General features: G+C 38.2%; 1 protein-coding gene and 1 pseudogene across 1 annotated transcript; both read left to right on the forward strand.

The window, feature by feature from the left end:
- The first annotated feature begins 1,414 nt into the window (after positions 1–1,414).
- LOC116193545 lies at positions 1,415–5,381 on the forward strand (annotated as a pseudogene).
- A 5,629-nt stretch (positions 5,382–11,010) lies between these two features.
- LOC116197597 ((-)-germacrene D synthase-like) lies at positions 11,011–15,126 on the forward strand. The gene is made up of 7 exons (XM_031527777.1): positions 11,011–11,176; positions 11,711–12,002; positions 12,246–12,630; positions 12,750–12,971; positions 14,081–14,219; positions 14,308–14,556; positions 14,725–15,126. Exons 1-7 carry the CDS (start codon positions 11,039–11,041, stop codon positions 15,016–15,018), a joined length of 1,719 nt encoding a protein of 572 aa, XP_031383637.1. The 5' UTR covers positions 11,011–11,038; the 3' UTR covers positions 15,019–15,126.
- Positions 15,127–15,553: the final 427 nt, after the last annotated feature.

The raw sequence follows: 15,553 nt of genomic DNA on the forward strand, positions 1-15,553 counted from the left end.
CTTAATTTCTTGGACAAAATCTTCAGGACACATGAAGATTTATAAAAGCAGTTCAGTGCCTAAATGAGATGGTCACGAATACCCTGACCGACGTGGAAGATAGCTTGAAGAATTTGTCGTCCTTATAAGATCCTGTTGAGTTCCGGTTTTACGCACTTCATCATGCAGGATAAAAACATTTACGAAGATGAACGGTACGATTGACAGAGTCCTAGAAAAACACATTTATAATTGCACGAGCTTTTACTTGCGAATAATTGGAACGGCGGGACAAACTTTCATTTGAGGACAAAGATTTGGTCCCCATATATGTTCACTGTCAACAGTGGAACTGGTGTCCATAATATAACCGATAATTTTACATTCAAAAAATAAAAAAAATCTGATCGAAAATTTTTATCGAATGGGGTCGAAAATAGAATATAAATGGTTTTGCAAGGGGAAAGAAATGCATGGCATTTTGACAACCACAACCACTCATGTCGTATTCTAGTTGGATCTGAAGAAATGATTTCCATGTGGTCGGTTCCCCACATGCACTTGTCGGAAATGTGGTGGCTATGAAATAAGGAAGGAATTATATATGCTCTCGCTTAAAATCGAGAATCCTCATTAGTGGGGTTGAAAAGACATAATTATCCAGAAGGGTATAATATAGTGATGCACGCGTTTATTTAATAAGCAAGAGGTTTCAAGTACGATACTCAAGTGAGATTATTCGTATCATTTTATTAAATATTTACTTCTTGAACTTCATTTGAGATTATATGCACCCTAAACTTCCATGTTAGGCAACGTCTCTTCTACCATTCAATTTCCTTAAAGCACCCTACTAATATTATCAACCATATGTGCTCACCCTTAACAAACCGGTCCAAGTCAATGGGCAACATTGTGACTATGGATATTAGTAGAGACTGCTCCAAGTCTTGGCTAGGCCAAATATCAATATCGTAGCGTACTTACGCTCATTAAGAGCTCCGGTATCAGTGCTTTGTCAAGCCACCAAATTCATAATCAGTTACACGCATGTAAATGTAATTAATTAAAATCTCGATCGACACAATCCAGTGTTCCATGGAAAAATAAGGCATCTGCCATTTGATTGTACGTATCCGTTTGGGAAAATTTATTTCATATATGCGTGAGTTGGCATAACCACAAATGTATACGAGTATATATATATATATATATTTCAGTGAGATCATGAGGCGTCTTCAATAAATATATATATATATATATATATTAGTAAGATCATGAGGCATATCTTCAGCTTATTAAGGAGACTAATTTTCACTAATTTTCACTCGGAAGTTGGGTTGGTGTTGTCGATTTATTAATAGCGGCTCTGGCCACATATTTTGTCGGTGATGGTTGTCCTGGTGTCCAATTACTGCCTATAAATACATGGCAAAGCTCTCCTTTTGCCTCACCACAAAATCAGAAAATAGTTTCAAGTAGTTGTGCTTTCCATCAAATTTCCTTTCCCCGCAAAACCTAGTCTACTGCGAGAAGAATGATAAAAAAAAAAAAATGTCGTTCGAAGTTTTTCCGGCTCTCGCTTCTGCTCAAACTGGTGCCACCCACGTTGTCAAACGCCGCTCTGCCGGTTATCATCCGAGTGTGTGGGGAGATCATTTCCTCACTTATGCTTCGGGATCATTGGTAAGTAAGACAAATAACCCTAACTTGGTCGATAGCAAAGTAATAAATCCTCAAATATTATAGCAGGAGGATTTAATTCAACATCGTAAAAGGTCCTAAAAAGGATTGGAATTTTTTTTTAAATTATAAGAGAGTCTTATGGGTCTAGTAATTTAACATTGTAAAAAAACCTGAAAAGGGTCGGAATTTTTTTTTAATTATAAGAAAGTCTTATTAATCCAGTGTTCCATGGAATTTTTTTAATCATTATCCACTGCCTCTCATATTTCATTTCTGTTGTTCAGACTATCAACGAAAGAGCTGATGAGCAACGTATTGAGAAACTCAAGATGGAGGTGAAGAGGATGCTAACTGATCATGCTGATGATTTCGATAAGCCATATGACAATAAACTAGATCTGATTGATCAAATCCAGCGTTTAGGGATTGGCTACCAGTTTGCTGGGGAGATTGATGAAGTCCTTGAGCACATTCACATTCGGCATTCCAAATGTGACAATGGGGACAACGCTTATGATGACCTTCGGACCGCCGCTCTTCGGTTCCGCCTACTTCGTCAGCAGGGTAATGGGATTTCATGCGGTAAAATATATTTTCTCTGGTTTAAGTACACTTTCTTTTTTCGGTTATAAGGAAGACTCATTACTCAATATAAGAAAAGAAAATAAAAAAGTGCTGAGCCAGTGTCTTAAATGTTTACGTATTGCACTTTTTTTTTTGGGTGACATAGGGGCCGTAAGTACACTTCCTTTTGCATCTTTAATCCCCCCCTTTTTTTTTTTTTCCCTTTTCCTAAGATATAAGAAGAAAGAAAGCCAATCTACCGGGGAAAAAAAAGAAGAAGAAAGAAAGTCAGCGGTCCCCGACACCAAATGCTATAAAATAGAAGGATAACTTGTCTTTCCCCTCCAAAACCAACCTTTTCCCCTCTTCTGTTTGGTAAATCAACGGAGCCGAAGCTCAATATATATATAGAAAAAGAAACTAAAAAATACAGAGATGGAGTATGATGTCCAGCCCCAACAATATCGCCAAATAGTAGTAGCCTTTCTAAGGAAGTCGGAGGATGTCCAAAGAAATGCAGTCCAACCGGCATCTGCAAAGCCCTTCGTGCTAACCAGTACATGCACGCGCTTCCCTCCGATACGTGTGCATAACATTAATAACCTGTCTTTGTCACATGGACATATTAAGAAATGTGACATATTTTCCTTGGAGGAGACCATAGTGAACAAGATAACATGACGGAAAAAGACCTTGGGCATATAATTAAGTCCAACAACTCTGGCACCTAACTGAAAAGAATAAGTAGACGCGTCCCTAATGAAGAATTACAATTTCATGCAGCTATCTTCAATAAGTTCAAGGACAGCGAAGGGAAATTCCGTGAATCGCTAGTCGAAGATGTGAGAGGGCTGCTGAGTTTATATGAAGCCAGCCATCTTAGGGTTCATGGAGAGGATATCCTCGAAGAAGCGCTAAGTTTCACCGTTCGTCACCTCAAAGAGGCCGTACAGGAAAACGATGACCTGAAGCTAAACCCTAATCTTCTAGCTGAAGTGAAACATGCCTTGGAGCAATGCCTACGCAAAGAGCTGGTAAGACTAAACGCATGGCACTACATCAAAACTCTACGAAGAAGATGCTTCCCGCAATGAAGTGCTGTTGGAGTTGGCAAAATTGGATTTCAACTGGTTGCAGAAGTTGCACCGAAGGGAGCTCGGCGAAATCACAAGGTTCATATATATGATCTCCGGCTTTTAGTAATAGATTTTATTAGAAAACTCAGTCGGTCAATATATCTCTCACATTTCTTCAGGTGTTCAAATCACTTCAGGCAAATGCTCCTCGGAGTTTAAAAACTACCAAGAACACCGGTTGACTATTCTCAAAGATCACAGCAACTAATATTTTTGGTGAAAAACAGTGATTTTTCGGCGAACTTGAACTTGTTGTTTCATTTGTATATGTATGTAGGTGGTGGAAGGATTGTCTAGATGTCGAAAAGAACTTGCCCTTCGCGAGAGACAGAATTACAGAGTGCTATTTCTGGATCTTGGGAGTTTATTTTGAGCCGGATTTTTCCCTAGCAAGGATGATGCTAACTAAAGCCACTGCACTGACATCGATTTTGGATGATATCTATGATGTGTATGGGACACCTAAAGAGCTGCAACTCTTAACCAGTGCAATAGACAGGTTAATTATATATATGTGTATATATATATATATAAGAATCCCGATTAATGAATCTGCGTTCTCTTTATTTGATTAAGAATGAACTCAAAAAGTTTGAAGATGAGTAAACTAGCTGGCTTGATTTCCTTCGTTTTGATTCCATGACGTTAAATTTTGAGTCAAGTTAGAAGGGAATATCCATTAATATTCACATACTGCTAACCAACATGAGTTAGTTCAACCAGTTCGACGTTTGTTTCTATTAAGGAAAGTATCGAATTCGAGTGTTCTTAATGGAGAAAATCCCGGATCTCAGGGGAATTTATAAACTTGCTTCTCTAATTTACCAGGTGGGATGTCGGAGCTATCGACGAACTCCCGCAGTACTTGCAGATCTTCTACAAGGCACTGCTAGATACTTATGGTGAATTTGAGAAAGTTTTAGCTGAGCAGGGAAGAACTTATCGCTTCTTCTATGCAAAGGAAGCTGTAAGCCTTTAGCCAGCCTCGTGAATATACATATATAGCTACTGTATATATAATATTCAATTGCGAGTTTTATATTTTACTATTTGGGACTACTATTTAATTACCCCCTTATTGATCAGATGAAAAATCAAGCAAAGGTCTACTTTAAAGAGGCAACTGGTTCCATCAAAACTACACACCGACACTGGAAGAGTACATGGCCCTTGCATTGGAAACGGGTGGCTACGGGATGCTCGCGACCACATATTTCCTAGGAATGGGAGATGTTGCTTCCAAGGATGCCTTCGAATGGCTGATGACCGACCCCAAGATCTTACGGGGTTCGAAGATCTATGTACAGTCGTAGCCTGACAACTACCAGACCATCACTAGAAATTATTGATCGACTCTTTGTTTGTTTCTGAAATTACGCATATATAGTTTGAGCAGAAGAGAGGGCATGTGGCTTCGGCAATAGAGTGCTACATGAAACAACATGGTGCGGCAGAGCGAGAGACAGAGAGGGAACTCCAGAAGATGATCAGTGATGCATGGAAGGATATCAACGAGGAGTGCCTCCGGCCGACTCCCTTCCCGATACCGATTCTCACTCGAATTCTCAACTTTGCACGAGTGATAGAGGTGCTCTACAAGGGTAAAGATCGATACACCGACTTGCAGACTGACATGAAGGACTATGTGGCTGCTTTACTCGTCGATCCAATTCCACTATGAATTACGATCACTCAAAGAATTGGCTTAATCTGGAAACGGGATGACCTCTAAAGCTACATGAATTTGATTATATTTTCTTAATTAAGGTATTAGAGTGCGGTAATATAAAAGAACTAGGTCGGAGGTTGTGCGTGTTGCGCAAGAACTAGTATTGCATATGAATCTCTCATCATATTCTCAACCGTGCCTGATCGAGCAAAAATTAATAAGGATTTTATTCCAAATAAATAAATAAATAAGTACAAGAATGTTTTCTTTTGCTTACAAAGATAATTGAAGTAAAAGAATGTAATTGGATTTTTTTTTGGGTGGAAATTGTATTATTTTTTCGGTTATATATATTGGATTTTATAGTGTTTGTGACGGCATAGCAATAGCATTAGTAAGGGGTAAGGGAAAAAGGAGTAAGGGAAAAAGGAGATAAAAAGAATGCAGAAAGTCTCATTGATTAAAATTTTTTACTTTCACGAGTTTTTTCTTAGGTGGATTATTTTCATAAGTTTTGATAGGTTTAAATTAACTTCCCCTACTGATAGTTGATATATGAGGTCTTTGACACGGCAACATTTCCTTAGTATAAAAAACACGAGAAGTAAAATATGGGGTCATGGACCTCATGGTATGACATCGTCGGATGCTTAAGTAAATCTAAACTCTGGGGAAGATAAATTTTTAGAGAATTTTTAGAAATGGAAGGTGCTTGAGTTAAAACATGTACCTCTGTCGGGGAATCTGAAGACTTGGCACGTCGAAATCATTGTTCAGGCATGCAAAAAGAAAATCAATCTTACCTGGACGATGTCATTTTACCTTGCCTTATCCTTTTTATCTTTTTTGGCAGAACGTTTTGCCCTATCTTGGAGTTGGCCTTTTCTGGTTGATATATCTGCACCAGTCCCATTATAATGTGCCATGGTTGCCCGGTTTAGTCAATTCATGAAGACCACAGCTATTCTACTGTTCACAATTCGATGTAGTCAGTGTAACTCTAATTTTTTATAGGTGAAAAGTCTATTATGTATCCGTCCGAATATATAAGGTTGATGCTCGCTTAACTAGGACACGGGCTGATTTAGTCGGACGATTATGAAATGCTAGTTGCTCTTCACCGCTCATACTCTTAAGATACAACAACAAATCTCTCCAACGATTCAAAACAAATCTAGCTGGGCAAATAGCAACAAAGATGTGAAGGGATAAAGGTATACGCATATTCGTAAGTATATATGATGAATCTGATCCGCTAGTCTCAATTCTTTCCGATAACCGAACCAAGGGATCATATGGAAATATCCGCACAGAACATGGGGGTTCCCCAACATTCCAATTCATCATGTAAATTCCAACATATGACTGGATCCATCCCGATAGACACACCAATAATGGAATAATAATATTATAAATTCATCATTCCTGTAAAAATCCCACTGACCCCATATGGACTTGAGCCCATATACAACCAAAAAGTTTAAGCTAATAGATTACTGGATCTAAACCTCGTATAAGCTTGTGGTTTCTTTCTCAATTTTTTCATGCGGAATAACGTATTTCAACACCCACCATTACGTGGCAATGTGTGGTCCAACATGTGTCACGTGCCCTTAAACACTTACCCTTAATAACTGACCACGAGCCGGACATCCTCTTTCGTGCTCGTGCAAGGGGGATAAATATCAAACTAGTCTCGAGCTCCACACTCGAGTCTAACTAGAGGTGCACCTTTAGCTACCTCGGAATTGGACCAGGCCACTCTTGGGCCCGATTAACATGAAGCGCAATCTTGACTGCCTCGAAACTGAATATGGCGTGGTGTGAGCTCACACGAGCGCGCGGAAGCATAATCCGCTCTGATACCATGTAAAAATCCCATTGGGTCTATATAGACTTGAGCCCATCTACAATTCAAAAACTTAACCTAATAGGTTATTAGACCTAAACCTCATATAAACTTGTGGCTTCTTTCTCAATTTTTTCACGTGAAATAACATATTTCAATAGTTCCCAATGTTTTGGTTGTTGGAAAAAAAAAGTTTTAATGTTTTCAGAATTTGCCTGAAATGGGGCTCCCTCTTCTCATTTATTTGCTTTTTCATGTCCCGTGCCTGTTAAACTTGGACATTTGAAGTATCGATCGATGTGGCTTGTGACCGAGCACACCGCCTTTTGTTGAGGTCACCGTTAAGATCTGTTACCTCCACACACATTCACCATAATTTAATTTCTTCATATCACGTCCTCTTCTCGTTTAGCAGAATCGCCATAAATGATCTTGTTTATCCAATATATGTTCAACCACGTGAAACTCACAGGGTTCCGATCGATTGCCCCAAAAGTTAGTGTTCCATGTCATTATCATTAATCGTTATATATATATATATATATGCATAATATCTTTTATCCAACGACGTTCCTTTTCCCTTAAAATAATATAACAGCAACATGGGGACAGGTGATTGAATTAGTGTATGCATGTCCCATGTTGTTTATTTGTCCAGCTTGAAAACGAGGTTAGGGCAAACCTGTCGATAGGCGTGTTTCACGTGGTACTCTACTCTGGCATATTAGAGGAAAATCAAGAGTTTTACATATTCGATTAATGTTTTTTTTGTATATACAAATATTCGTATTACAAGTGAAGTCCAAGATCATGTATAAGTTAAGGATAAACGAAAATAAAGGATTATGGAAAAAAATTTCACCAGTGATAAAAATTTCTAACCTTAAACTCTTGAATATAATTCGAGTGGAGTGCCTTTACATTAAATCCCCTTCCTTATATTCTAATTTATATATATAATCCTAAGGAAAATAGCAATGTTATATTGAAAGTTGAAACAGCTGAAAATTTCTTTATGTAAAAAATGAAAAAGAACAATATGAAAAGTTTTTTTTTTCAGTGGGCAATATTTTAATTTAGGGTTAATAGCGTCATATAGCCTAACGTTTGAATAAATTCTTAGTTCTAGCCCAAACTTGATTTTTTACCTGAGATATCCCAACGTTGACGTGTTGATTTCAAATCTATCCCGACACTAACTTTCCGTCCAAAATTGACGGAATTGCACACGTGACACGTTAATTTCACATTTATCCCGACATTTGTTACAAAATTAACGTGCCACGTGTGCAATTCCGTCAATTTTGGACGGAAAGTTAGCGTCGGGATAGATTTGAAACCAATACGTCAACGTTGGGATATCTTAGGTAAAAAATCAAGTTTGGGCTAGAACTAAGAATTCATTCAAACATTAGGCTATATGACGCTATTATCCCTTTAATTTAACAACGTTATCCGACTGACATCACCTACTAAGAGTGTGTGGATCTGGGCATCTTATTTTTTTCACAATACCTGAACCCTATTCTGTGATGGACAGTTTCCAAGATTTTGAAACCGGACTCTCCCTTGTCAAGTCATGGAACCAGAATCTACCCGGAACCTGTATTATATCATAGGTTCTGAGTATTCTGTTGGAACTTGTAAATTTTTTTGTCTCGCTAAATAAAACCGAAAATGTCTCATCTATAATCAGTAATAACACAAAACAGAATATCGATATAGATTGAGATTTTTTTAAAAAAGATTAGTGACTATATTTTTTAAATATATGAATATAATTATATATATATAATGGAAAAATTATTATCCGGGTCCGAATATCGATTCTGGTTTCGATTTTAGATGCCCCATATGCAAGAACCGGAACCGGTTTTCATGGATTCCATATTTTAATATCCGGATCCTATCATATTTTCAGTAGGAGCTACCACCCTACCCTAATGGGTAGATTCCGACCAGTTCCGGATATTCGGTATTCGTGCACACCCCTATCACCTACTATTATAAGCTTTGATATGAAATGCAAATGCAAAAACTAAAGGCACGATCAATATTTGAATTAGATTGGAAACTTATAGCTTGTTTGGTTTCAAAGTGTGATTTTAAAATTACACTTTAACTTAATTCAACCTACAACAAAACAAAATAACTCATACAAAGTCAAAGGGTGGGCCTCATACATAATCATTTATATCACTCTTTTTCAAAATCAAAATATAAATTTAAAATCTTATTTATTTTGAAGCGAAATATTAACTTTTCAAATCCAAATCCAATTGGATCTTCTTTAAAATATTATATTCCCTAAATAATACCTTAATCATTTTTCACCAATTAATCCTTTTCTTCGTGAAGATATAAGGCATTTTTTTAAGGAAAAAATATAATATTTCTGATCACATATACTACCACACCAATTAATCATTCTTTTAGGGAAAACAAATATAAAATATAAAAAGGTAGACTGGGTCAGGGAAAACCATCCAACCCTTTTGCGGAAAGTTCCATGAAAACTCTCCTATTGATACTTTAGGTAGATATAGTGTAAAGTTCTTTAATCATTGGGAGCTGAGGCAACTATCACCCCATTGTCAAGTTAATTCGTACATAATACAATGAGATCTTCACCCACCTGCAAATCAAGTGGTTCATATATGGAAAACGCTTCCTTGAATTGATCGTATATATCTGTTTGGTGGAAAACTATACGTACGGGTCATCAACAATCAAAATCGTCTATATGTAATATTTCATAGTAACTCCAGAAGTACCATGGGAAATCGTCCTCAGCTACCAACTCCAGTAACAAATCGATCTTCATGGTCCACCTCTAGATACAGGACAGTAGAGTACTTCTAATATGGCTAGATTTAGGGTTTGCTATATATCGGAAATAAATAGAAATACACGTAGGAGCAGACATACACATATATAGGAAAGTTCTTTTAGGACTCAAGTTTTTTTTTTTTAATCTCAATAACCTCGACGGCCACGTTTGATCGTGGGTTAGAGATTTGGATAAGGTCGGGATGGGATGAGATTTAAAAAACCCATGGGTATTCAATGTCCCAATCAAGTGTTTAGAGCATGCCAAGATTTGAGTTTAGGATAACAAAAGAAGTTATGTACCCCAAAAAAAAAAAAGAGACCATATGTCCTATATTTAATATATTTATTTTTTAAATAAAAGTAATTTTGAAATTATAAGAAAAACACTTGCCAAGTAACAGAGGGCCAAAGAGGAAGGGGCAGTGGTTGCCCGAGGCCGGCGACCATTGTCCCAACGTTGCTGACCCGCCCAGGGGTCGCCTGCGACCATGCCTGGAGCGGTGGTGGCCGACGACCCTTGAGCGGGCCGGCGACCTCGACGATGATGGCAGTCACCGCCCCTCTTGCTTCTCAATATAACAGAAAAAAAAAGTTCAATGGGTTCATTTGAAAATTCCATAGAAAGTTAGGGGCATTTTCATCTTTTTATAATAATATCCTAACCCACTCTTAATCCACTCCCTCCCTGGGATTAGCTCCTTAATACTTTTATCCACGTATATCCCAAATCTCGTCGCCACCAAACATCGGATTAGGATTTTAGAAATTCAATCCTTCCTCTAATCCGGTCTACCAAACATGCACGAGGAGTTCGACCTCAAGTATTAATCAATGAAGAATATATGTGCTTAATTTTTAGTAGCCCTAAGATATTAGTATCATTAAAGTTTATTTTAATTCCTTGTAAATAACAAAGCAATTACTCTTCAGCAATTTTGCTTCATTTGGTTTCCTGCAGTACGTAATTTGCAAACTAAGCCTATCCTCGATCAAATTTACTCAGGTTGAAATTAGTTTTTTCTGGGTGATTTTTTTTTTGGGTGAACTACTCTTGATGAAATTAATTAAGTTACTTTCTGGATGCATAAATCTTTATGGTGACACATTAATTTAGCTAAAAATGCGTCGTTGTCAGACACTTTATTTGTTGCATGCAAAAGAAATGTTAAAGCAAGTTATGCACGAGATACGTGTTACAGGTGCTATCTATATAGTTAACTGTCTTTAATTCCCTCGTGCAATAGCTGCCTATAAATACATTAAGCCCTCTCTCCTTTTGCCTCACCACAAATCGATAATTAACTCCATACTCAAGTAAGGAAAATGTCGATTGAAGATTCACTTCCATCAACTCTCACTTCTGCTCAGACTGGAGCCACCCATGTCGTGGGACGCCGTTCTGCAGGATTTCATCCCAGCGTGTGGGGAGATTATTTCCTTAATTACACTTCGGGATCGATGGTAAGTACGGCAAATGACCCGAACTTGCACGTCAGTGGTAGCTAGCTAGTACGTCGGTGCGTGCTTGCTAATTGCATTGCATGGCCATATTTCTTAAATGCAAAAGTCTCATATGGAATCAAAGAGGGTATAGCGCTATAGTGCACACCTTCGCCTGAAATCAAGAGGTACAGGGTTTGATATTCTTTGTAGAACTACCAGTACCATTTTGTTAGCTTTTAAAATTTCTATAAGATCAATGGGCGTTCCTTGTGACCGGAAAAAAAAAGTCCCCTTTGAACCATAAAGAATTGGCCCAAGGACAAAACCAACTCTCCCTTTTTTTCGGGGCGTACCCTGGTATCCGAAAACTTAATGGGTTTCGACTAATTCAGCTCAAGCAGGGTCGGCCTATTAAGGGGTTAAAACTCTCACAACATAAATTTTCTATATTCACAAGACTCAAACCCCGATACTTTACTTGAGGGGAACAAATGTCAAACCGCTTGAACCAACTCTCTCCGTTCGTTAATAGTATTTTCTTCTATTATACAGATTACCGATGTAAGAGCAGAGCAACATAGAGAGAAACTCAAGATGGAGGTGAAGAGGATGCTAACCGATGCTGATGATGATTTCGATAAGTCATCTGACAATAAACTATATCTGATTGATCAAATTCAACGCCTAGGGATCGGCTACCAGTTCGGCAGAGAGATTGCCGAAGTTCTTGAGCAAATTCACAGTTGGTACTCCAACCGTGACCATGCAGACTACGCTGATGACCTTTGTACCGCTGCTCGCATGTTTCGCTTACTTCGTCAGCAGGGCTTCAGGATTTCATGCGGTAAATAAGTCCGATTTCGTCTTGTTTTGTAAGCGCACTTTTTTTTTTTTCATCTTCCATCACCAGCCTCTCTTATACGTAGAGGAATAATAATATAAGAAATGTCACATACTCCCTCGGAGGAGCATAGCGAAACATATAGCACGAGAAAGACCATTTGGTCAATGGTCCAACGGATTAGATACCTAACTGAAAATGATATACATGTATGGTACGTCACCATGTCCAACTTTATGCATGCAGATATCTTTGATAAGTTCAAGGACAGCAATGGGGAATTCAGTGAATCTCTAGTCAAAGATGTGAGAGGGTTGCTTAGCTTATATGAAGCCAGCCATTTTAGGGTTAACGGAGAGGACATCCTCGAAGAAGCCCTAAGTTTCACCATTCATCACCTGAGATCCGCTGTGGAAATCGATGACCCGAAGCTAAACCGTAACCTTGTCACTGAAGTGAAACATGCCTTAAAGCGATCCCTACGCAAAGGGTTGGTGAGACTAGACGCATGGCACTACATCAAACTCTATGAAGAAGATGCTTCCCACAGTGAAGTGCTTTTGGAGTTGGCGAAGTTGGATTTCAACTGTTTGCAGAAGTTTCACCAAAAGGAGCTCTCTGAAATTACAAGGTTAATATCGTCTCCGACCGACTTTTTAATAGATTCATCAGAAAATTCGGTAAATATGATCACTGTACATGGGGGTGACTAATTTTATCGGGTCTTGCTTAACTGACTTGTATATATAGGTGGTGGAAAGATTGTCTAGACGTCGAGAGGAACTTCCCGTACATAAGAGATAGAGTTACCGAGAACTATTTCTGGATCCTGGGAGTATATTTTGAGCCGGAGTTTTCACTACCAAGGATGATGCTCGCCAAAGTCATTTCCCTGCTTTCGATAATGGATGATACTTATGATGTTTTTGGGACACCCAAAGAGCTGCAACTCTTCACTGATGCAATTGACAGGTTAATCCACTACAGGGAGAAGGTCCTTTCGCGACGTTTTTTTATGGCTTTAGGCAACGCGTAAAACGTGGGAAAAACACCGGCGACGTAACTCCCAATGTTTCCATTTCTGTCGTTGTTGACCCTGTTGGGAGATCCTTGCCGAGGTTTGTCAGAAAACGTCGGCAAAAACCAGAATTAGCCGACGTTAAAGAAATGTCGGTTTGAATGGATAAAAGCCAACGTCCAGAAATCGTCGGGAAAGGACACTCAAAGTCAACGTCGTTGACGCCGGTCTCGTCACGAACAGCCCCGACGTTTTACATGTCAGGATTTTTTCAAGCAAAACCGACACTACGCACGTCGGGTCTAGCAAAACCGACATCTGGGCCGACATCAGTGGAGTCGGCTTTTGCAAATTAGAGCCGACTTACAAATTTAGGGCTCGTCGGACTTGGCCCGACGTTAGTTGTGTTGGCCCAGAACCATTTTAACATGCAGTCACTGTAGTATACAAAAGATGTTATGATATTTTCAGTCTTTTTTAAATGAAATATTATAACTAAAAATAATTTCAGAAGATTTTGTTACTAATTTCATAATAAAGATACTTTAAAATTTTAAAAACTCAAAAAATCGAGAAAATTTCATTCAGAAACGGAGCGTTCCGAGGTCACCTGGTCTGGTCCACCTCGTACCATGCTTTCATATATATTTATATATATATGCAAAATAATTGATATATATATATATATGTTTTTTTTGAATGTGCTTGCTACTTATATGGCCATGCAATATATATTTGTAAGAATTGATATATATTCTGCTTTATATTCTTAAAAAATTTCTCTAATACATAAGCGATGACGTGGCAAAGCGAGAGAGCTTCGTTTTTTATTTTTGATGATGTGGCGGCGTGAGAATTCGGTTCATGCTTTGTTTTAATATATATATATATATATATATATAGATATAGATTAATATAATTCCTTATCTTTTGTTGTGTAAAATGAACTAGCTAGAAAGTTAGGTTATAACATAAATAATTGTAATGGTATAATGATCTGCCGGTCGCGTATGAAGGTTGGTTAAAATTCCTAATTTTTTAATTTCCTCCTTTGATTTACTAGGTGGGACATTGGAGCCATCGACGAACTCCCGCAGTACATGCAGATATTCTACAAGGCACTACTAGACACTTATGAAGAATTCGAGAAAACATTAGCTAAGCAAGGAAGGACGTACCGCCTCTTTTATGCAAAAGAAGCTGTAAGCCTCGTGAATGTGTCTACATATACACACGCTAGCGCGTAATTAATAGCAATGAAATTTATTAAATTGGGGATTTTTAAATCAGATGAAAAATCAAGCAAAGGTCTACTTCAAAGAGGCAACCTGGTTCCATCAAAACTACACCCCCACACTGGAAGAGTACATGCCCCTTGCGATGGAAACAACAGCCTACGGGATGCTAGCGACCGCATCTTTCCTAGGAATGGGAGATGTTGCCTCCAAGGATGCCTTTGAATGGCTGTTAAGCGACCCCAAGATCCTTCGTGGGTCGATGATCGTGTGCCGACTCATGGACGACATCGTCTCTCACAAGGTGCACATATAATCAAATGAAATTTCATCCATATATAAATACCGTTTTCCTGTCACCCAAATTAACTAATATCTAATTCGTTTGGATTATTGGGAAGACCTGGCTATGAATGAGCGTCATACGAAAGAAAATTAATCTCATAATTTCTGTTTATGAAATTACGTATAGTTTGAGCAGAAGAGAGGACATGTAGCTTCGGCAATAGAATGCTACATGAAGCACCATGGTGCAACAGAGCAAGAGACGGAGGAGAAACTCTGGAAGATGATCGATGATGGATGGAAGGACATCAACGAGGAGTGCCTCCACCCGACCCCAGTCCCCATGCCACTTCTCACGCGAATTGTCAACTTTACGTGTGTGATTGAGGTGCTCTATAAAGATAAAGATCGATACACCAACTCGCAAACTGACTTGAAGGACTACGTGACTGCTTTACTCGTTGATCCAATTCCACTATAAATTACGTTAAGACAGTGTTTAGTTCAAAGATGGCATGGTCTCTACTCTCTATGTCTGTCTCTATATGAATTTGATTGAGTGAAGTTTTTGCTGGTAGTGTTTTCCTTGCGTGCACCATATATGGCAATGCATGATAACTGAAGAATTTCTCGAGAAAACTAAGTACTATTGTCGAAATAGGTGACGAATATTCAGCTTTGATGGATTGTGTCGGTTCCATGCAAGAGGCCCATAAAATTTGGCCCCGCCAAAGTGCAAGAGCTGGAGACCATTAATTTCCTACTTCCAAGCAAGCATTACAAATACGTCTATCCATGTTGCAACATCCCGAATATTTTAAAATAAAAGATAATAAATACAATAAAATTAATATATATAACTTTTGAAATAAAGGTTTATACAAATTTCAAATATTTGATAAATATAAGTTTGATTGAGTAACTGAAAATCCGATAAAATCTCGTATTTTTTATGACACTTGACCTATAAAATAATTGAAAAAATATATTTGAGAGGTGAGCGCTTGATGCTCAGT

This window comes from Punica granatum, chromosome 1 (assembly GCF_007655135.1).
Source record: "Punica granatum isolate Tunisia-2019 chromosome 1, ASM765513v2, whole genome shotgun sequence".
Taxonomy (NCBI): domain Eukaryota; kingdom Viridiplantae; phylum Streptophyta; class Magnoliopsida; order Myrtales; family Lythraceae; genus Punica; species Punica granatum.